At 42.6% G+C, this 24,711-nt stretch overlaps 1 protein-coding gene across 2 annotated transcripts in view; it reads right to left on the bottom strand.

Annotated features, from left to right (window-relative positions):
* PRKCB (protein kinase C beta) overlaps positions 1-24,711 on the bottom strand; it is a 385,173-nt gene that overhangs the window by 94,021 nt on the left and 266,441 nt on the right. For both annotated transcript variants that reach the window (XM_012464746.2, XM_012464745.2), the window contains exons 8-9: positions 16,511-16,607; positions 5,798-5,944 (exon numbers count right to left, since the gene is read on the bottom strand). In XM_012464746.2, coding sequence (XP_012320169.1) covers positions 5,798-5,944; positions 16,511-16,607 — 244 coding nt within the window. The remainder of the gene's footprint in view (positions 1-5,797; positions 5,945-16,510; positions 16,608-24,711) is intronic.

The raw sequence follows: 24,711 nt of genomic DNA, 5'->3' as shown, positions 1-24,711 counted from the left end.
CACAATGATATGTTAGAGAAAAAGTTTAATGAAAGCAGGGACCATGAGTATATTACATAAAAGGAATTAGTCTATATACATTTTCTATTACCAATCATAATGTTCCATAATTTGCTTTTATTTTTATTTGATATTATGCTATGAAAATCTGTGATGACAGATAGATGATATATTGATTGATGATAGGTAGATGATAAATAATAAGACAGACAGATGATGGGTACACAGATGATAGATGATAAATAGATGATGATAGATAGGTAGATATAGATAGATGATCGAATAGATAAATAGATCAATCGATTGATCAATAGATAGATAATAGACAGACAGGTATGTGTGTGTGTATGAGAGACAGAAAGAGACAGGACAGAGTCACTTCATTTTTTTTTGATACACATCATGAATATACCATTTAGGCTATTTCTATTTTCCAGTAAATCTCATTTTTACATAGATCTTATGTGCTATTAGGTTTGAGCTTCTTTATAGTGGTAGATCTATGTCCACTACAGCACACCACCTGCCTCCCCCAGCCCCTTTCTATCCTCCTGACCCCATCTCAACTCACATACATTAGCTCAGTGCCATCCACAGACAAGAGTCAGGGGTATAAGAGAACAGGAAAGCCTCCATTCAAATTTTCCTGCACAATATTTTTTAAAGACGTGGATCATACATATCATTACCACAAGCACATATGAAGTCTCAGAAGACACACAATATTAGTATTCATTAAATATTTAATGGATGTTTATTATGGCAGCACATTAGGGTTAGAGGAATCATGCCCATAATATAAAGAGCTGCCCTTGTGCTGTGTATATACTTTATCAGGTATTTGCTGTATTTGCTCTATAAGGTAAGCTTGTATCATCAATCTGGACGGTACAAATCTGTCCAATTTATATATGTGCCGCATAATTTTAACTCCAGCAATCATTAAAGGTTCAATGAAGGATGTTAGCAAAACTCAAGTTAAAGTTCCAAGGCATTATAAAAATAGAGGATAAAGGATAAAATTCTAAGCATCATTAAATAATAAATGAAAACTATCTATCGGGCACTATGCTTCGTACCTGGGCACCTGGGTTAATGGACAGATGGACAGATGGATCTATGATAAAGTACATACACTGAGGAGCACTATGCTCTCTACCCAGGTACAACATACCCATGTAACAAACCCGCGCAGGTACCCTCTGTGTCTAAAACAAAAGTCGAGAAATAAAATAATTTTTAAATGTGAATGATACATTTGAATGCTCTGTAATAGAAGTCCTAGAAGGCATGTACCTCCAACTAAGCCAGGCATGCCAGCAGGCCCTGCTTTGGTAAGATAGCCCTTCCAGGTAAACACTTTCCTGTTCAAAAAAACAAATTCTCCACAGTTTTCTTCTTTTGAAAGATTTTGAAATGGGCTTACTTATTTGGAATTCAATGGCCTTGCTTTCTGCCTTGTTTCGGTTTTACAGGTCTTACCAAAAGGCTTGTGCGATTCCCTAGTCGCCCCACAAATTACTAGTGCTTTGTTGTTGTTTTTCTGAGAAGGCGTTTCACTCTGTTGCTCAGGCTGGAGTGCAGTAGCAGGATCTCAGCTCACTGCAACCTCCTCCTCCCGGGTTCAAGCGATCCTCCTGCTTCAGACTCCCAAGTACTTGGAACTACAGGCTCTTGCCACCATGCCTGTCTAATTTTTGTATTTTTATTTTTTATTTTATTTATTTATTTTTTTCAGTCGGCGTTTCGCTCTTGTTACCCAGGCTAGAGTGCAATGGCGCGCCTCTTCACTGCAACTTCCGCCTCCTGGGTTCAGGCAATTCTCCTTCCTCAGCCTCCTGAGTAACTGGGATTACAGGCATGCGCCACCACGCCCAGCTAATTTTTTGTATTTTTAGTAGAGACAGGGTTTCACCATGTTGACCAGGATGGTCTCGATCTCTTGACCTCGTGATCCACCCACCTCGGCCTCAAAGTGCTGGGATTACAGGCCTGAGCCACCGCCCCCAGCCAATTTTTGTATTTTTAGTAGAGATGGGGTTTCACCATGTTGGCCAGGCTGGTCTCAAACTGCTGACCTTGTGATCCATCCACCTCGGCCTCCCAAAGTGCTGGGATTACAGGCGTGAGCCACCGCACCTGACCATTAGTGTTTAAAAACATGTTTGTTTTGTTTTCCTGGGGTAAGGGAGGTGTAAACAGATTACCCCAAAGCCCCATCTCTTTGATCTTCAGAAAGGGAAGAACAAATCACTGCAGCTGTGTTCTTCTGTTTATGAGGATTGATCTACATACCTAACCAGACAGCAAAATGTTCAAAGTTGGAATTCAAATATAAAACCTGCATTAATTTCAAACCCTAGTTGGCAACACTAGAGTTGCAAAGGATTACTCTGTTTTAAAGGATCATAGAGGTGTTTGTTATTCTATTTTGCTTTCATGACATACTGTTGTTTTCATCTATGATTTATTTGATGCTATATCTCCAGTCTGGAACAGAGCTCTCAATTATTATAACAGTTTCCATGGAGACATATGATCTATTCTCTCATTGCTCCCCAGTGATCCATTCTCCCATGACTCCACCCACTACCCCCAACTCCAGCCCTTTCCATGGGACCCTCCAGAACTTTCAGTCCTCCATCAAACATCCTTTCATCTGTTTTGTTAAGTGACCAAAAAACAGGCGTAATACTCGAACTTTTGAGTTAACAAGGGCAAGAGTAAAAATGTTAAATTAGCTCAGGGGGACTGGAAAGATGGCAATTAACTGAATAAATGTGTTCACATAGGGAGAGCAGTAGCAGCGACTGGTCAGAGAAAGATGTGATCTAGGATGGGAGCAGAACTTCTCAGTGTTCATCCTTTTAACATAATGTTAATGATAAACCATGTGAATGCATTGCTTATTGAGAATATCATTTAGGACAGATATGGTGGCTCACACCTGTAATCCCAGCACTTTCGGAGGCCACAGCAGGAAGATTGCTTGAGCTTTTAAGTTCTTGAGCAGCCTTATAAGTTCTTGAGAAACATAGTGAGATCCCACCTCTACAAAAAATACAAAAATTAGGCCAGGCACCGTGGCTCACGCCTGTAATTTCAGCACTTTGGGAGGCCAAGGTGAATGGATCATTTGAAGTCAGGAGTTTGAGACCAGCCCAGTCAACATGGTGAAACCCTGCCTCTATTAAAAACTATAAAAATTAGCCAGGTGTGAGGCTGAGGCAGGAGAATCAATTGAACCTGGGAGGTAGAGGTTGTAGTGAGCTGAGATGGCACCATTGCACTCCAGCCTGGGTGACAGAGTGAGACTCCGACTCAAAAAAGCAAAAACAAAAATTAGCCGGGCATGGTGGTGCATGCTTGTAGTTCCAGTTATTTGGGGACTGAGGCAGGAGGACTGCTTGAGCCCAGCGTGTCGAGGCTGCAGTGAACCATAATTGCACCACTACATTCCAGCCTGGGCAACAGAGTGAGACCCTGTCTCAAAAAGAAAAAAAAAGGTGCTCATTCAATTTTTTAAAACTCAGCTTATTAGAACCTCTTCTTTATGTAGGCCACTTTCTTCCCCATCATCAGAGAAACTGCTCCATGCTTAAAATCTAAAAGCCTCAATTCTTCCTAACATTTGAAGGATCTTGACCTCATCCATTTTTTTTCATCCTTAGACTTCTAAACTCCTTTTTTTCCCACCCAGGTGATGACCCTCTTCATGCTAGACATCTTCCCCAGCCCAATCTAGAAACCATTTTCATTCATGTATTCAACACACCTTTCCTGAGCACTTGATACAGGCTCTGTGGGTCTGCAGTGAGCACCCCTCTTCCCGGAATCCTTAACTCTCTTTCTTCTATCATCTTCTAGTTCACTGACTCTACTAATCCCACCCTTAGTTCAAATCCACCATCTTCTTCTCCATCTCCACCCCAGGGATTCTCAGAGCTGCTGGTAAAACCATACAAGAGTGTGGACCACTGCCAACCGCCTATTCCCAACCTTAGGGACTGGATGGGTGATCTTCCTGGCTGTCCTTACTCTATTCCCATCCCATGTGGAGGCTCCTTAGTCTTTGAGCCATCATCTCAGATCCTTTAGTCCATCTCAGTGGATGCTCTTGCCACCCACAGACAGAGAACCCATGCATTCAATCTAGGCAGTGAATGAATTTGATTCCCTAGGCTCTGAAAACACTGTGGCGACCAGGACAGAGAAGATCCCTACTCTTGCGGAGCTTAGCTCTTAGAAAGGGAAGACAGAAAAATCAACGAGGAAGCAAGAAAAGCATCGCTCAGTGATGGGTGCTATGAGAGAGTTAAATATAACGGACAGTGAATGAGCGGCTACTTTGAGTGGGTAGTTGGGGAAGATGTTTCAGAAGAGGTGGCGTCTAAGTTGAGATGTGAATTGCAGGAAGGAGCCAGCCATGCGAACAGCAAAGGGAGCAGCATCACAAAAGCTCTAAGGGAGGAAGGAGCTTTGTGTGTTTCAGTAACCCGAGAGCTGATGTGGTGGCCAGAGCACAGTGGGTGATGGGGAGAAGAAAAAGAAGAAAAGAAGTCGCACAGGAAACAAGGGCCAGATGATAAAGGGTGATACGAGCTAAGGATGTAACACAAAATTTATTCTAATTGTGATGGAAAGTCATCGGAGGGTCATAAGCAGGGGAACTCCTTGACCTAATATAAGCTTTAAAAAATTATTATGGCTGTTAAGTAGCAAGTATATTAATCGTAAGTAACAAGATTGGGAATGAGAAACCACTGAGGAGTTTCTGCAGTTGTCCAGGTGATATCAATGGTTTAGATGAGGGTGGTATTAGAGAGATGAAGAGAAGTTAGTGAATACGACACGCTTTAAAGGAACTGTCAGAATTCGCCAATGTATTGTATGTGGTCATGGGGACAGGGGCGGTAGGCAGGGAGGGTGGGAATAAAGAAAAGAGGGAAACTCAGGAATCACATCCAGGTTTTTGGCTTAAGCTACATAGATGGCAAAGAAATGTATTTTTTTTGCACACCTGAGTTCACAGTATGAGATTTATGCTAGACATCTTTGTGGCACACACAGGGACTAAAACACCCGAAACAACACTAAACGAGTCAGCAATACTTATAACACAATCCCCACTTCAGTAAAACAGCATCTCGCCCTATCTGTAAAAGCATCCAGAACCACTCTATGAGTCCCGGAGTCATCCTTCCACTGTGCTCCTGTTTGAAAGGAACCACTTCTGTTCTTGGCTGTCAGGGTGATCTTTTCAAAAAGGCAAAACTGATCGTGTCACTGCTCTGCTTAAAAACGTTCAATGGCTCCCCACTGCACTGTGAATGAAACCCAAACTCCTCATCGTAGCCTATCAAGTTTTCATCCCTGGGCCCTGCTTATCTCTGCAACATCACATCCTACACCTCTTTCTGCTAGTGACATTTTGGCCCCAGCACCTTCTGATGGTTCCTAGGATGCACCCAGCCTGTCCCCACCTAGGAACTTTTGCACTTGCTCTCTCAGCTGAGAACACTCTTTCCTGGCTCTTTGAAAGCACAGCTAGTTCTTTCTCATCCTCCAGGTCTCAGCATATGTGCACCTCCTCAGACTGTCTGAGTGGGTCCCCTCGTTGTTTGTGACACAGCACTCCGTTCGTTTCCTTCATGGTACTCATTACAAAGTGTAGCGTGGGTCTGTTTACTTCTTAGTCTCTCTCCCACTAGAATGTCCATCCCATAGGGACAGCAAACGTGCCTGCCCTGTTAGATGTTCCTTCTGAAGCAGGTGCAGCCACCAAATCATACCGTACCTTGCCAAAGCTGCCTTTCCCCAGCACCATGAGGAAGTTAAAGTCGGTCAGTTTCATCCGGTCTCTGTTGCCATTGTTGTCAAATTTGGAGACAGTGTTGGTCGTCTTTTCTTCCGGGACCTTGGTTCCCTGACTGATCTTGGCCCTCTGCAAAAAGGAAGCACACAGAAAACATGCTTAGAGTTTGAGGATGCTCTTGTAGGAAGATACAAGCACACAACGGGAAGCTGTGGTTCCTGCAGCTCCGGCACCCCGTTCCCGTGAAAAGCATGTCCGTACATCACTCCACACGCCTGAAACCTGTCAGACATCCTTGGTGCCTCTATCTTTCTCTTTTCCCTCATGTCTCATCCATAACCAGGAACTGTCATTTCTTTCCTCCCAGCCATCTCTAGAATTCAACTGCTTCTTTCCATCTCAACCATTACCACCTGCCATCATCTCTCACCTGCACAAAGCACATTGATTTTCTTTACACTGGGCTTCACACACAACCACAGTGAGTCTCTCACCCAACCAAGTCCCCTCCTGCTTAAAATGCCTCGGTGGCATCCCATTATTTTCAGGATAAAGACCGAGGTGCTTTCGCAGACCTATATGATCAGGTCTACCTGGCTCTCCAACTCCATCATTGCTAGCTTCTTCCTTGCAATGTAGCGCTTCTCCTTTCACTCCCTTGGATGTCCCAGGCCTCTCCAACCACAGGGCCTTTACACCTGCTGCTGCTGTTAGGGTATGAATGGCTATTCTCTTCCCTTCAGCAACCCAGCTAGAGGTTCACATCTTCACGTCCTCAGGGAAGCCTCATTGATCCTCCCTGTCTGCACTAGGTTCCCCTCTGATTTTCTCCCTTCATCCACTTCTCTTCTCATTAATACTGGAGGATAACTGCCTGTTCACTTGTTTCCTTCCAATAAACTGGAGGCTCTGTTGAGGACATGGACTATTTATCATTCTCTGTGGTTTTCCTGACAACTTGTATAGTTCCCAGCTAAATATTTGTTGCATAAATGGATGAGTGAGGGCCGTGTGTGTCCTCAGTGCAATAGGAGAGGGCCTCCTTGCCATGAGTGGTGGAACGGGACTCAGAGTGGCAGCAGATGCTTTGGAATGAGGCAAGAACCAGAAGCCATGGGAGGAAGATCTGCAGCCACCAGGACTTCGTTATGGGATTCACTTCTAGCTGAGAGAAAACTGGAGTTAAAAGCTCGTATGTGGCTAGGCACGGTGGCTCACATCCGTAATCCTAACACTTTGTGAGGCTAAGGCAAGAGATTCGATTGAGGATAGAAGTTTGAGAACAGCCTGGGCAACATAGCAAGACCCTGTCTCTACAACGATAAAGCAGTTAGCCAGGCATGGTGGTGTGCACCTGTCATGCAGCTACCTGGGAGGACCACTTTAGCCCAGGAGTTAGAGGTTGCAGTGAGCTATAATCACACCACTGCCCTCCAACCTGGGCAACAGAGTGAGATCCCATCTCTCTCTCGCTCCAAAAAAAAAAAAAAAAAAAAAAAAAAAATGCTCGTAGTAGAATCCTCTGACATGAATCAGCTGGGTGGCCCAGAACACATCTGACTCATGTTATAACATTTCTCTGCCCAAACATCCTTTACCTTCCCATTATTCTCAGGCTAAAAGCCAAAGGCCACAGATGACCAGGCCCTCGGTACCTCTCTGATTTCAGCCTCCTTGCTGCTTCCACACTGGCCTCCTTGCTGCCCTCTGAATGCACTAGACATGCTCTTACCACAGGGCCTTTGCACCTGCTGTTCCCTCTGCTCAGAGCACTCTTCCCCCAGAACTCTCTCACCACTGAGAAGAGGGTCCTTCCCTGAACACCCTACATAAAATTGCTCTCAGCAATCTCCATCCCCCTTACTTACTTGCTTGCTTTTCTCTATAACACTGTCACCATCTTACAAACCATATATTTACTTGTTTCTCAATTTGCCATCTTTTTCCTTATACCAGAATGTAAGCTCCCCAAGGGCAAGGATGTCTGCTTTGCTTTCCACTGTTTCCCTGGTACTTAGAAGAGTGTGGCACAGAGAAGGCACTTAATTGCATTTGGTGATTGAATCTTCCTAAACCTTCATCAGCTTTTCAAAACAATAGAGATAATGACGTGAAATGATGTACTAAGGACTCTGTAGTCCTTAGTACAATTCCTGGCACACAACAGATGTTCAGTGAATGGTAGCTATTATTGTTGCATTGTGTTTGGTTGTTTTGAAGATAAAGAAGCAACATAAATCTTTCCAGAGTTTTGAATATCAGGGAAGATTCATTCATTCGTTCATTCAAAAAACATTTATTGAGGCTGGGCATGGTGGCTGATGCCTGTAATCACAGAGCTTTGGAAGGTTGAGGCAGAATTGCTTGAGCCCAGGAGTTAGCCTGGGCAACATAGCCAGATCCCATCTCTAAAAAAAAATAATAATAATTAGCTGGGTATGACGGCAGTGGGCCTGTAGTCCCAGTTACTTGGGAGGGTTAAGGCAAGAGAATCCCTTGAGCCCAGGAGTTGGATGGTGAGGTGAGCTATGATCACTATATTGCATTCCAGCCTGGTCAACAGAGCAAGACCCTGTCACAAACAAACCAACGAACAAACCAAAAACTCTTATTGAGTACCTGCTATGTGCTTGGTGCTGTTCTAGGTGCTGAGAGTACATCGGGGGCAAAATAGATACAGATACTCAAAAAACGTGCATTCCAGCTGGGACTAGGTCCTCCGTACTGTGTCCAAAAGGTATGTTGGGGTTGCTGAGGTGGATAAGCTGGTATTGGCAGCAGAAACAACATTCATGGAACAGAGAGGAAGACATTTTCAAGGAATGAAACATCACCTGGCTGGAGCACGAAGTGCAAGGCAGATATGGCACAGGAGGCAGACAAAGGATTGAAAGGACCTTAAGAAGTTCAGGCTGACTATGAGCATGACAGGCAACCTTTGAAGCAGAGCCATGGTAGGACCATATACATTTAAAAGGTCACTCTGGGTGGAGAGAGGAGACCTATTTGAAGCATGTGGACTGGGAGATCACTAGGAAGTCACAGCAATATCAAGGAGCGAAATAATGAGCCAGGCATGGACATGGCGGTGTGTGCCTATAGTCGCAGCCACTCGGGAGGCTGAGGTGGAAGGATTAAGCCCAGGAGTTGGAGGTTGCAGGGAACCATGATCACACCACTGCACTCCAGCCCGAGTGATAAAAGGAGACTCTGTCTTAAAAGAATAAAAAAGAATGACGGACTCAACTGTCTGCAGTGTAGATGGAACAAAGTGGACTATTTAGGAAACAGACTGATCCCGGCTGGGTAGCAGATTGGGCAAGAGAGAAGGGAGATCGGAGTTGAAGGACAGCTCCCCAGCTTCTGTTCTAAGCAACTGGAAGGATGCTGGTTCTTTGCACCGAGATGAGAAAAAGCGGAGGAGGAACAAGTTTGGAAGTGTGGGGAAGAGGGTGGGCAGAGATGACCGGTGTGATTTCAGACATGTTGAGATCCCCTCTTCCCCACAGCAGCTTAAAACTGCGAGGTTTATTTCTCCCTCATGGGGTATGTGTTCCACTGTCACCACTTAGGAACCATGGCTAACAAAGCATCCACCATTTTTTCTCCTTTTGTAATTAACGTTTTGAAAATCGAGGTGGGCACCTCAAAGTGCACCAGTCTTACGTGCACAGTTCTGTGAATTCTGACAAATGCACACACCCATGTAATCCAAACCCCAAACAACACGCAGAACATTTTCATCACCCTCCAAAAGTTCCCAGTCAACCCCCCTCCCACTAAGGCAATCTCTGTTCTGGTTTCCATCCCACAGGCCAGTTTTGTCTGTTCTTGAATTTCATCGTAGAGTGTGTACTCTTGTGCCTGGCTTCTTTCACTCATCAAAATGTTCTTGAAATGCATCCATGTTTCTGCATAAATCAGTAATTTGTCTCTTTGTATTGCTGAATAGCATTCATTGTTGATGTTTATCCATTCTCCTGTGAATGGGCATTCGAGTTGTTTCCCCTTTCAGCCTACTAACAACGCTGCTGGGAACATACTTGGTCAGCTTATTTTGCAGTAAGATACGCTAAGGTTTAACCAAAGTGTAAGCACCCAGTAGGCAGTTGTATATGTGGGTCTGGGGCTTGAGCAAAGATACCTGAACTGGAGACACAGATCTGGGGAGTAGAGGCAACGAGGGGTAGTTAAAACTGCAAGGTCATCTTATTTGCAATGGAGACTGCAAACAAAAGAGCCAGCATGGGACGGAAACCACCTCGACTTTCTTGGGCTATGTTCTCACACCCTCCTAACTCATCACCCCCAAGCTGGCCTGACCCAAACACATTCCCTCCTCCCCTCCCCACTCCACCAGCTCATCACCTTATCATTGTATGTTCAGACTTCTTTGAATCCTGGCTCAGGACCCATTGAATTCATGCACTCCATTCTCCGGACTATGAGGATCCAAGCTGTGCCTGTCCCTGTTCCCAGTTTCCATCCTGGGAATTTTCCCATCCACCTGCGGGTCCCAGCACACACTCCCCATGAAGCATGAGCACGGACCTCAAACTTCCTGATTTCTTCACTTGACTTTGCTTAGCCAGCAGATAAGGACATTTTTGGGGAGTTTTTTTTTTGTTTGTTTGTTTTTCCTTGCCCTTCAAGGAGCAACAAGTGACTAATAGCCTCATCTCTCAGCCCTAGAAACTCCCTTCCCTCCTCTGAATCTGGGGCTGGCAGCCCTCTTTCCTCCCTCCCTCCCAGCTTGCTTTTATAACTTTTCCCATGGGCATGTTAATTTAACTTCTAGAATCTAGATCAGAAGTCTAATAACCCTGCAAAAAAAAAAAAAAAAAAAAAGATATCTAATAACCCCATTGGTCTGGTCTGCACAGCGTTTGTTGTCATTTTAATATTTAATTAGTTGCCAACTGTTGAAAATTCAGACATGAAAACCCAGATCCCCAGCTTCTTTTGAAGAAGGGGATCTGCCAACACTGGGTGGTGCCGAGCTCTTTCGCTTTCTTCTTGTTTGCCTGGCTCCTGAAAACACCTGGGTTTGTGGCCCCTAGGCAGTGAGCCTTCAGAGGCCAGCAGCCCTGTCCTTTGTCTTTTGAAATATCCCATTGTTCTAAGGGGACAATGCCCAGTAGGCACTGCATCAAAGAGCAAACTTTTTTTTATTTTATTTTATTTTGAGACAGTCTTGCTCTATAGCCAGGCGCCAGGCTGGAGTGCAGCGGCACGATCTCGGCTCATTGTATCGTCCACCTCCTGGGTTCAAGCAGTTCTCCTGCCTCAGCTTCCCAAGTAGCTGGGACTATAGGTGTGTGCCATCAGGCCCAGCTAATTTTTTTATTTTTTTTAGTAGAGACAGGGTTTCACCATGTTGACCAGGATGGTCTTGATCTCTTGACCTCGTGATCCGCCCGCCTTGGCCTCCCAACGTGCTGGAATTACAGGAGTGAGCCACCGTGCCCATCCAAGCAAACATTTTAAAATTGAGGCCCAAATTAAATTCCGCCTTTATCTTGCTGGGTAGGACTTGCTTTCAGAAACCAAAATACACTAATGGTTACCTTTTCATGTCGGCAATTTAGAGTCCTAGAACTCAACGCTAAGAGAGAAAGCAAATAGAGAACATTTCTGAGCAAAGAGCCAAGCCACCTTCCAGATAGCACGAGGTGACAGTGGAGGAGCCCCGGCAGCCAGGCTCTGGGCTCCACTCCAGATGATGAATGCTTGTTCTGGCTAAAACTGCAGATTCCTCTGCCACTCCACCCCTACACGGAACTACTACAGGCACCCCCAGCTACCCAGCAGTGGGGCAAGGACTCTAGGCTAGGAGTCCCTATAGATACTCCCTAACCTCTAAGTAGCCCTTCCAAAGCCCAGAAAAAGGATGTTCTGATCTTTATTTATCCCAAAAGGGGAGCCGATAATTATAACTATCATGATGCTAGCATCTAACATCTGGATGCATATGACGTGTGAGACATTCTGCTAAATGCATTACCTCACTCAATCCTCACATAACCTCGTGAGTTAAGAAGTGCTATAATTCCCCATTTTACAGGTAGGGAATCAGAAGCTCAGAGAGACAAAGCAACTTGCTTACAGCCATTCAGTAAGGAAGTGGCAGAATTGGGATTCAAATCTAGGCAGTCTAGCTCTCAAGCCATCACACTTAACCATTAGGCTACATTGCACAGATATGATGACTGGTATTCTTCCAAGACCCCACCAGCACGCTGCTCTCTTCACCTGGGGCTGCCAACAGCAAACACTTGGGATTCTTTGCCTGCAGCTTATTTTCTGGTTGTAGGAGCAGGCACAGCGCACAGGGCACATTGAAAGTGCTGGTGAGTGGATTTCCCTGGGAGCAGCCCTTAGCCTACGATGGACGGGGAGCCGACAGATAACCCCTCAGTTTCCTGTCCCTTGACTGGGAAATTCTGAGGCATGCATTCTGTGCTGACTCTGAGTTCTCCAGCAGGGTTAAACTCTAGCTGCCCACAGCAGTAGCCTGCTCTATAATACTTACTTTCCTGGCTTCCCACCTTTTCTGGCAATGCTTCCTTATTTGGGAGGTGCTTCCAGGATCACCTCCCAAATAATGAACTTGCCCTTGAATCCTTACAGTCTGTTTCTGGGAAAACTCAAACCCAGGACATGGCTGGCTCTGGGACCTTGAAAAGTTACTGAATCCTCTCTGAGCCTCAATATCTTCATTTGTAAAAGTAAAATGAGAATGATAATAGTACCTATCATCGTTCCAGGATGTTGTAAGGATTAAATTACCTGAGTTAATATTTGCAAAGCACTTAGAATAATAAATGGCATACAGTTAGCACTTTGTTAAATAAATAATTTTTAAGACTCTGAGAAATCCCATGTAAACCATCTAAAATGGAGACTTCTCTTCTCAAGCCCATGGTCGACTGAAAGCCCCTCAACCAAACAGAGCGAACACTGACGTTCTGAAATATACCACGTGTGGTAACTGCACCAAGCTCACACTACCATGAAATTCTATTACCCCAATTCTAGCAGCTCGATTTTACTGTCACTCAGAATTCCTCCAGATAAGAGGCTTGAAAGTAATTTCTGAATCATTCCAGGTGCTAATTGGTTATTGCACAGGGATTACATTTCTCACGTTCAAGGTCAACTGAAATTCCTCTGTGAGCCTGAGAACAATTTTCGGTCTGTTGGAAACATTTTTTTTTTAATCAACAACTACAGTACGGAGCGATTATAATTCAAGCATAAACAAGTATTTGCAGGCTCTTGCTAGAAATAAAGAGACACAATTTGTTGCATGCGGATAAAACAGTCCGCTATTCCAAGCCAATTACTGGCCCAGACAAATGCTCTGTTTGTGTAGAAAATCTTTTCCCTGGTGTTCTGAAACGTCACCCTGGCTGCCCCAGGACAGAAGAAATCATTTTGCAAAACGAAGACTTCGTTGTATACAAGAAAATACTGGCCTTGTGTTTTTCAACCATAAAAGTACGTTTCTGTAACACAGCAGCAAAGCGACACCACTTCACCAGCAAGTTAGGGGAAAGAGATGGAAAGTATTCTCTGGAAGGACTGCCTTCCTGTCTTAATTTTTATCAAACAGCATCCAGTTTTTAGTTCTACTTGGAGGGAAGGTTCTTTTATCAATCCACTTGGGCTTGAGTCCAAGACTGTGGGAACAAGCCTCTGCTATCAAGGTCACTGGAGAATGACTGACAAGCTCACGGCCAATGTGTCTGTTCCACTTGTTTCCAGGAAGGGAGGATCCAAGTGGGTCAGAACTATCACTGTCTTCAAGTGGGGAGGGCACAGGCTCAAGACAAGGAATTTGGGAATAACTAAGTGTTATTTCTTTTTTATTTTTATTTTTTATTTATTATTATTATTATTATTATTTATTTTTTTTTGAGACGGAGTTTCGCTCGTTACCCAGGCTGGAGTGCAATGGCGCGATCTCAGCTCACCGCAACCTCCGCCTCCTGGGTTCAGGCAGTTCTCCTGCCTCAGCCTCCTGAGTAGCTGGGATTACAGGCACACAGCCCCATGCCCAGCTAATTTTTTGTATTAGTAGAGACGGGGTTTCACCATGTTGACCAGGATGGTCTCGATCTCTTGACCTCGTGATCCACCCACCTCGGCCTCCCAAAGTGCTGAGATTACAGGTTTGAGCCACCGCGCCCGGCCTATTTCTATTTTTTAAAATTAATTTTATTATTATTTTTTAATAATGGAGGTGGGGTCATATGTTGCCCAGGCTGGTCTCGAACTCCTGGGCTCAAGCAATCCTCCTGCCTTGGCCTCCCACAGTGCTGGGATTATAGGCGTGAGTCACCGTGCCCAGCCCCTAAGCACTATTTCTAACAAGTTGAGGGGAAAACAAACTTGATAGAAAGTTTGTTTCTTTCAACAAACTAACTCGTCCTTTATCTTGAAGGGTAGGATGTGCCTTCAGAAACAGGAATACACTAATGGTTACCTTTCCATGCCTGCAATTTAGATCCCTGGAACTCAACGCCTGGTAACCAAACAGAGCCAACCAACTCTGACACACTTAAATATACCACACGTGGTCACTGGACTCTTGGCAGGAATGCTCTTGGGATAAATGCTAAAATCCTTGGGGTAAATACTCTTAGGATAAATACTCTTGGGAAAGATACTCTTGAAATAAATGCTAAAATCCTTGGGATAAATACTCAAGGTAAATGCTCTTGGGATAAACGCTAAAATTACTGGGACAAATACTCTTGGGATAAATGCTAAAATGCTTGAGATAAATAAATACTATTGAGGTAAATGCTAAAACCCTTGTCAAGGCCAGCATGGTCCTGCTTCCTCTGACCCACACATACTTCCCCAGCCTTTCCTTGGATTCCTTTAGCTTTCTCTACTCCGCCCATGCTGGTCTTCTTTCGGTCTTACGTGGTTGCTATATAACATATAGTATAAAACATACAGTATAAAACATACGTTATATGCTATATACCGCATAAAGGGCTTTTATATATACCGTATATATAAAGGTCTTATATATACCGTATACAGGGCTTTTGCACATGCTGTCTGCAGAATGGAATACACTCTCCCCACTTTTTACGTGGTAAAGTTCCATTACTGTTTCCTCCCTGACACCCCGCCGTCCTTTCAAACGACGTGACGTTTCTCTTGTACATGTTCTCAAGGTACCTGATGTCTCTTTCACAGGACTTTACATGGTCTTTATACATTTTTAAAATTTGTTTGATTATTTGACAAATAATAATAAAAATTCATATTTCACTTTAGCTATGCTATTACATACATTTTGGGGGGGTTAGTAGGCCATCATTGCTTATCTAGAATTGATCATCTCCCACCAGACTCAGTGTATTGAGTTTGTGGGAACAAAATAATGTGTTTTCCCTCAGGAAACTACTTTAAAATCACTCAATGCACATATAATCTAAGTACTCAAGCCTGTGTCCCCCCAAACATTTTCTTTGTAAAGCTGGGATGTGTCCTATACACCTACTGCTCTTATGTAGCTGAAAATGGTGTTTATTTGTCCCCACAGAAGGAAAGGGGTTTGTCTCAGGTAGGAGCAGAGCCAGCAATATGACTTAAGGTCACAGCCAAGGGTTTTCCATTTGATAAAACTGTTCTCTGGGAAGATCTACCCACGGGGTATTTCATGAAGTCATTAGCACAATCAATTCCACTCTTTAACTACATAGCACCACTCTGCCAATACAGCCAATCCGGATTCCATCCATCAGCAAGCCTAGCAGACTCAGCCTCCAAAATATATCACTTCTCTGTCTTGTTTTTTTTGTTTGTTTGTTTGTGAGATGAAGTCTGCCTCTATTGCCCAGACTGCTGCAGTTGCGCAATCTTGGCTCACTGCAGCCTCTGTCACCTGGAGCAATTCTTGTGCCTCAGCCTCCCAAGTAGCTGGGATTACAAGTATGCACCACTGTGCCTGGCTACTTTTTTTGTATTTTTAGTAAAGATGGGCTTTAACCATACTGGCCAGGCTGGTCTCAAACTTCTGACCTCAAGTGATCTGCCTGCCTCAGCCTCTCAAAGTGCTGGGATTACAGGCATGAGCCACTGCACCTGGCCCTCTGTCTACTTCTTTCATTCACCATGACTACCATTCCAGTCCAAATTACCATCAAAATGGTGGGCAGTGAGTGAGAAACGTCTAAGTCTGAAGCAGGAATAACTTCATAAGGCAAGGGCATTTAACTGGGGTCTTGAAGGGTTAATCAGAATTTTCTAGGAGATGAAATGACCTTGCAAAGGCTCAGAGTCATGAAAAGTCTTGGTAGGAACCATGCCCTAAACAGGAAAATTAGCACAGCAGCAAACTTAATTGGTTCCCATTGATGAAAGAAGGGAGATAAGAAGAGAGAGAGAGAGATAAAAGAGAGGGAGAAAGAAAGGGGAGAAAGAATGAAAAGAGACAGAGGAAGGAGAAAGAAAGAAAGAAAGAAAGAAAGAAAGAAAGAAAGGAAGAAAGAAAGAAAGAAAGAAGAAAGTAAAAAGAAAGAAAGAGAAAAAAGAAAAAAGAAAGAAATGAAGGAAGGAAGGAATGAGAGAGAAAAAATCAAAAAAGAATGACAGGGAAAGAAAGAGAGAAGAGAGAGGAAGGAAGGAAAAAGTAAAGAGAAAAAAAGAAGAGAGAAAGAAGAGAAACCTCACCTCAAATTTCTGCCGCAGTTCTTCATTGCCCTCGCTTCCTTCTGGTGGGACAGGCACATTGAAGTACTCGCCTTCCTCCTGGCTCAGTAACTTAAACCTAAAGGGAGACAAGGGGGCAGGACAAATTTCATGACTCTACTCAACATTATTGTATTGATCAGGATATGAAAAGGAGGCCTATAAAAAGCTCTACTTCAAAAAATATATGGTGAGGGTTGTTTGGTTTGTTTTGCTTTGGTTTTGGGTATGTTGGGTGGGGGTAGTGTGTGTGGGTTTATAGCCAGGTACACTATGTATTTTTATAACTCTTCCATGGACAGCAGAAAAAAAAAATGTATATGCTGTGTATGTAGGAGGCAAAGTTCTCTCTCTCTACATACGCTTACACAGTCGTCTTTATTATATCGTTAAATTACCGTATGTTTTTACCTATTTTTGTCCATTAAGTAGCTTCTTATTCTGAAAGAAGGCTATGAAGATCCCACAATGTACATGTTTTTGTTCTTGTTGTTTTTTGAGATAGGGTCTCACTCTGTCACCCAGGCTGGAGTACAATAGTGCAATCACAGCTCACTGCAGCCTCGAACTCCTGGGTTCAAGTGATCCTCCTGCCTCAGCTTCCTGAGTAACTGGGACTATAGGCATGTGCCACCAGGCCCACTAATTTAAAAAAACGTTTTTTGTAGTTATGGGATCTGGCTATGTTTCCCAGACTAGTCTTGAACTCCTGGCCTTAAGTGATCTTCTCACCCTGTCGTCCCAAATTGCAGGGATTACAGGCATGAGCTGTCTGTCTGTAATCCCAGCTGTAAACCCCACTGCCTGGCGGTAAATACATTCTTGTCATGCTTTCCAGCATTTCTACCTTTCACCTGCATAGGGTGCCACCTTGCCATCCTGGCACTCAACTGCATTTAGATGACCATGGACTTAACTTTGTGATGCTGTTTTTCTCTGCAGAAGCTTGCCCCAAGTGTGCCGTAGTCAGCCTCTGGAGAAACGGCATCCTTTAGTGGTTAAGTGCACAAGACCTGGAGTCAAACCATGCCTGGGTGCAAATCTCATCTTATAACCTTAGACAGGCTGGTTAGCCTTTCTGGGCTTCTGTTTTTCTCATCTATAAATTGGAATACAAATTCCTTTTTCATAGAATTATTGTGAAATAGAAATGTAACGATGCTTGTAAAATGATAAGCAGCATTTGCATTCAGCAAGTGTTCAATTAGTGGTATCATCACGATTATTATTCCTGTGACTAATGTCATTATTATTATTATTTTAGAGACAGGGTCTTGTTCTGTCACCAAGGCTGGAGTGCAGTGGCACAGTCATAACTCAGTGTAGCTTTGACCACCTGGGCTCAAGCAATCTCCTGCCTCAGCTTTCAACTAGCTGAGACTAAGGGCACGTGCCACCACACCTGGCTGGTTTTTGTTTTCTTTTTGGTTTTCTTTTCTTTTTTTTTTTTTTTTTATTTTGCAGAGATGGGGTCTTGCTATGTTGCCCAGGCCAGTCTTGCACTCCTGGGCTCAAGCAATCCTCCTGCCTCAGCCTCTCAAGTAGCTGAGATTATAGGCACATGCCACCATGCCCAGCTACTACTATGATAATAACAAGCATGGGCTTCAGTTTGTTTCTTGAGCACAAATATTTTTCCAGCTAGCCAGAGGATGAAATGAGTGTGAGGAAGGAAAAGGGACATTCTAAAAGCATTTGAATCAGTGGGGAAGAAAAAAGACCCCAAAACTCCTTGCTCTCAAAGATCATTCCTAACCAAAGTTTAAAATTTTCATCACAATGTTTTGTCTCCATTCACAAATCTTCTTAGGCAGCTTCCAAAAATGGGCTAGGTGATTCAAAGCAGAGAAGACAATTTGAACCTCTACGCCCCCACATTTAATATTCCAAATTTTCTTCCAAATTTCCATGGAAATTACCAAAAGAAATACAAAAACAAGAGAGCATCTGTATCTTTGCTGGAAATCGAGAAGGGTGCTATCCACACAGCAGGGATTCCTACAAATGAAAGTAATAGAAAGAGAAAACAGAGCCCTGTTTGGTTAACTTTATCCGTTCAGATACTACCTTTGTGGATTTTGCTAGATCTGTATATCAGCGTTGAAACATCTGTTTTTTAAATAATAAACTTAATTTTAAAGGACACTTTTTATTTCTTCCTTGGAAGGAAATTCAAAATCACTTGTTACAAGTAGAAAATAATTGTTAAAAAAAAAAAAAAAAAGATAGGTGGTGGCGGTGGCTTACGCCTGTCATCCTAGCACTTTGAGAGGCTGAGTTGGGAGGATCACTTGAGACCAGGAGTTCAAGATCAGCCTGGGCAACACAGACCCTGTCTCGACAAAAAATAAAAAAAATTTAGCTGGGTATGGTGGTGCACACCAGTAGTCCCAGCTACTTGGGAAGCTGAGGTAGGAGAACCACTTGAATCCAGAAGTTCAAGGCTCCAGTGAGCTCTTATTGCGATTACACTCCAGCCTGGATGACAGAGCAAGACCCTGTCTCTCTTAAAAAAAAAAAAAAAAAAAGAAAAGAAAAGAAAAAAAGGCCGGGTATGGTGGCTCACACCTGTAATCCCAGCACTTTGGGAGACCAAGGCGGACGGATCACGAAGTCAGGAGATTGAGACCAGCATGGCCAACAGGGTGAAACCCGGCCTCTACAAAAAATACAAAAAAATTAGCTGGGCGTGGTGATGTGCGCCTGTAGTTCCAGCTACTCAGGAGGCTAAGGCAGGAGAATCGCTTGAACCTGGGAGGCAGAGGTTGCAGTGAGCAGAGATCATGCCACTGCACTCCAGCCTGGTGATAGAGCGAGACTCAGTCTCAAAAAAAAAGAAAAGAAAGAAAGAAAAACAGATAAACGCAAATCAATGTTATGCAAGTGCAAGTAGATGGTGTTGCTTACCAAATTCAATCTAAAGCCTGCCCCTGCCTCCTTTTTAATGGGAGATCAGCAAAGAGCAAACGTTACAGGGTTAAGGGTATACCAGAGCCCTCTGAGAGTTTCTCTTTGCCATAATCTGAAGAATTGAAAGAACGCTGACAAAAGAATTCCTTTCTGGGGCACAATTCAATATTATTTATGCCCTGACTATGAACTATCTGGAGTCTTTGGGGTCCCACACTTGGGAAAACACAGATAAAGGGGGATTGACCAACTGTCATTTGTAAAAGGTACCCTAACAGAGCCCAGTAACGACCCTGGCTGAGACCATCAGGGACTGAATGAGAGTCGCTGATTCCCATTCATAGGCAGGAGGAGAGACTTCAGTGCCTGGAGCAGCAGGCAGGGGCATGGTGCCATAGCGTGTGTTCATGGAGGCCAGTACGCCACAGAGTGAGTGAAGGACATTGCCACTACTGCCTCCAAATAGGACATGTGTGGCCCTTCAGAGAGGAATAGGAGCCCTTCTGACTTTGAGATGCACAGAACCAACATGGGGAAGATGGGTCTCTATCTGGCACCAGGGCTGCCTGTTATGCACCTGTGTCCACTGTAGTAGCCCTGTCCCAATGTCAGGAACAGGACTCCTGATCTGACACAACAGAATTCCAAAAAATACAAAAGACTTCTGTCTCCCTTTATCCAGGTATGAAAGCTTAGAACAAGGACACTTGTCATTTCTGTGCTCAGCCTTCTATAAGGATGGGCAAATAAAGACAATAAGATGTGTGAAAAATTTAGTCATTTAAATAGAAACAATGCAGAATCGAAGTACTTCCCATGAAATAAAACTGCTGCCAAAAGAGAGAACATTCTAGAAATTACCAAATTCATATATTCAATGAGATTCAAGAGGTTGGTGCATCTATGTAAAGGGAACAAACATGAGTGGGAAAGGCTACTTTCAGAAAAAATATATAATCACTCAATTTAAAAATCCACTGGAGACAGGGAACACAGCATGGATAATTCAGATAACAATTAGTAAATGAGAAGAAAACCTTGAGAAATTTTTCTGGCAATTGGCTTGATATTTCTCATATTAGAGTAGAAATGAAACAAATGCTTTATATACCACTAAGAAAAATGCATATTATCGAAATAATTTACAACATGAAAAGGAGGAATACTGCAACATGTATGTCAGAAAAGACATTAATATTCTTCTCATATAAAAAGTTCTTACAAGTCAATAAGAAGAAGGCAAAAGGACATAGTCGTATATAAATATAAACAAATGGCAATATGCAAATGAAAATGTTCAACATAATTAGTAATACAACATGTGTATAATCTTTGTATCATATTTTTGAAATTTATCACAATAGATGTTAATGTTAGTAAAGTGAAAAGTTTCATACAAGATTGATAAAAATGTAAATGGATTTTAAAAATTGTAGGACATTTTGGCAAACACTTTAATAATGCATATATGCTTAAAGCCATCAATTCCAGTCTTAGAAATTTATTAGGAAATTATTAAAGCTGGGCACAAAAGTTTTGCTACAATTATGTTTATTGCAGATTAATTTTAGGTGAAAAATGCAAGCTACCAAATAGTATGCACAGTAAGATTTCATTTTTTGTTTCACTCTCTCTCTTTCTCTCTAGAGTCAATAGTGATTATGGGCACTAGGAATGTGGATAATATACTCTAATTGCTTACTTATATTTTTCTAATTATTATTCAATTAACAATAATGACTAACACTGAATGCTATTTAGCAGACATTGGGCAGGTCACTTATATTAACTAATTTGATATTGTGACAATCCTGTGACATAATCATGACTATTATCTCCAAGTGAGGAAATACAGCACAGAGAGGCTAACTAAATTGCCCAAGGGTACACAGCTAGGAAGTGGTACAGTAGAAATTCTAACCCAGGAAGTCTGACTCCAAAGACTTAGTTTTTTCTTTTCTTTCTTTTTTTTTTCTTTTTGTAATAAGACCAAAATGTCATTATTAACAACAACAAAAGAAAATTTTTTAAAAAATTATAAAATGACACTGATTTAAGATAATAATTATCTGTTCAGAAGATGAAAAAAGAGAATGAAATAGGAAAAAGAAAACTTTAGAAACAGAAACACCATAAGAGAAAATTACAGCTATAAACATTAAAACATTTTCCTATAGAAAAAAAGAAAAGATCATCAGATTCAGGATTATAAATCATCCTACTACAAAGACACATGCACATTTATGTTTATTGTAGTACTATTTACAATAGCAAAGACTTGGAACCAACCCAAATGTCCATCAATGATAGACTGGATAAAGAAGATGTGGCACATATACACCATGGAATACTATGCAGCCATAAAAAAGGATGAGTTCACGTCCTTTTCAGGGACCTGTATGAAGCTGGAAACCATCATTCTCAGCAAACTGACACAGACACAGAAAACCAAACACCACATGTTCTCACTCATAAGTGGGAACTGAACAATGAGAACACATGGACACAGGGAGGGGAACATCACATACTGGGGCCTGTCAGAGAGTGGGAAGCAAGGGGAGGGAGAGCATTAAGACAAATACCTAATGCATGAGGGGCTTAAAATCTAGATGACGGGTTGATAGGTGCAGCAAACCACCATGGCACATGTGTACCTATGTAACAAACCTGCACGTTCTGCACATGTATCACAGAACATAAAGTAAAAAAAAAAATTTTTTAATTTTAAAAAAAGGCCGGACATGGTGGCTCATGCCTGTAATCCCAGCACTTTGGGAAGCCAAGGCAGGTGGATCACAAGGTCAGGAGTTTGGGACCAGCCTGGCCAACAGGGTGAAACCCCATCTCTACTAAAAATACAAAAATTAGCTGGGCATAGTGGCCCGTGCCTGTAATCCCAGCTACTTGGGAGGCTGAGTCAGGAGAATTGCTTGAACCCAGGAGGCAGAAGTTGCAGTGAACCGAGATCACACCACTGCACTCCAGCCAGAGCAACAAAGTGAGACTCCATCGCAGGAAAAAAAAAAAAAATCCAACAACGTGCCACTTGTTACACAAGACCAAAGGACTTAGAAAGATTAGATGTAAAAGAATGGAAAAGGATCTATTAGGGAAAGGGGACCGATCACTCCACAACCAAAGAGGACACATGCAAAGGTCAATCCGATCTCATCAATTCCTTGGCTCCCCATCTTCTTCAGAGTAGAAGACAAGTCCTGACAAAGCCCACGGGATCTGCCAGACCTCTCCCCATATCCTCCCAGACCAAATCTTCCTCCACGCTCCCCTCATGGATCCAGCTCCAGCTACACAAGCCACCTTACTGCTCTTCCAACTTGCCGGGTGCACTCCTGCCTCAGGGCCCTTTCGCTGCTGTCCTCTCTGTCTAGGACAAGCTCTTCCTAGATATCCACCTGACTCACTCCTCACCTGCTTCAGATCTTTGCTATATGTTACCTTTTCAGTGAGTCCTTTCCTGAGCCCCCTATAAAATCTGAATGCCCCCATCCCCAAGATTCTTTGTCCCCATTTCTTATTTCCTTTTCTCTATGGCACATATCAGCCTCAAGCATGCCATGTTTTACTTCTTACTTTTGTTCATCTAAAATTTTTGTTTATTTTTCTTCAACTAGAAAGAAAACTCTATGAGACCACAGAGTCTTGTCTGTTTTGTTCATTAGTGTCTCTTCAGCACAGCAGGTGCTAACTGTGTATATTCAGTGAATGAATGAATGAATGAATGAATGTCAGCAACAAAGTAAAATTATAGAGAAAAAGCATTAACTGCAGCAAAGATAACTTCATGTCAATATAATAAGACTTGTAGAGTTACGTGGCCAATAATATTGCCATATATAGATAAGGCAAAAACCCCTAGAAACAAAAGGAATTTTTAAAAATAATTTTGCCTGAAGAACCTTAATAAGCACTACACGTTTAGCTCAAGCAAACCGAAGGACAATACGAAGGTATAAAAGATCTGGACCTTATAATACATTGGAATGAATACATGTTAAAATGTATACCCTATACTCATGGACATAAATATGGCAACCACAGATACTAGAAACTATAGGGGGAGAGGCGAGGAGAGGACAAGGGTTGAAAAACTAGCTATTGGGTACTATGCTCAGTACTTGCGTTACAGGATCATTCATATCCCAAACCTCAGAATCATGCAATATACCCAGGGAACAAATTTGTACATGTACCCCCTGAAGCTAAAATAAAAGTTTAAAAAAGTTTTATTCTTTCTCCACAAAAAAGCATACCCTACAAATAGTTAATATAGTCTTTTTCTTGAACTTTTAACAACATTAAACAAATACTAAGCTATGCTGAAAGAAAAGGAAAGAAAATAGGAGGAAAGAAGAAAAGGGCACAGACCGTATTCTCTGACTTGAAAGCACTAAAACAGTAATTTAATATTAATTAGAAAAATTTAAACAAAAATCTAATACTAGAGGTAAAAAACGCCTAAATTAAAGCATGTTAGAAAAGAAACTAAAAACTCAACTGCAGATCCTCAAGAAAGCAGCAAAAGCCAGAATGTTAACATATCGAAACTTAGAGGAAACATTTATTCCCTTAAATGCTTATTCATTATTTTTGGCCAGGAGTGGTGGCTCATGCCTGTAATCCCAACACTTTGGGAGGCCGAAGTGAGAGGATCATCTGAGGTCAGGAGTTTGAGACCAGCCCGGCCAACATGGTGAAACCCTATCTCTACTAAAAGTACAAAAATTAGCCAGGAGTGGTGGCAGACGCTTATAATCCCAGCTACTCAAAAGGCTGAGACAGGAGAATCGCTTGAACCTGGGAGGTGGAGGTTGTGGAGATTGTGCCACTGCACTCCAGCCTGGGCAACAGAGCAAGACTCCATCCCAAAACAAAAACAAACAAACAAAAAAGGTATTCACTATTTTTAAAGAGCAGAGTCAGGCAAAAGAAGAAAAAATAAATTAGTCAAATGTTCAACTGAAAGTCAAAGAAAAACACAAAATAAACCTACAGAAAAGGAGAAAACAAACAGAATTGATACACAAATCCCAGAGTTAATTCTTTGAAGAAAATAAATAAGTAAATAAAAGAGATGAACCTCTGGAAAATCAAGGGGAAAGAAAGGAGACAGTATAAACAAACAAAATTAGAAATAAAGAAGAGGATTTTGACAACAGATACAGGGCAGGTGGCCAAGAGGCAGACAGGAGGCCTCGGGCTGGTGCACCACATCTGGGAGCTTTCACAGCTGTGTCTGCTGTTTCTGCCACACA

The sequence above is a fragment of the Aotus nancymaae genome, unplaced genomic scaffold (genome assembly GCF_030222135.1).
Source record: "Aotus nancymaae isolate 86718 unplaced genomic scaffold, 86718_ANA_hifiasm-v0.15.2.pri h1tg000049l, whole genome shotgun sequence".
NCBI lineage: Eukaryota > Metazoa > Chordata > Mammalia > Primates > Aotidae > Aotus > Aotus nancymaae.
Note: the sequence above shows the minus strand (reverse complement) of the source record. Positions and strands in the feature narration are given on the sequence as shown.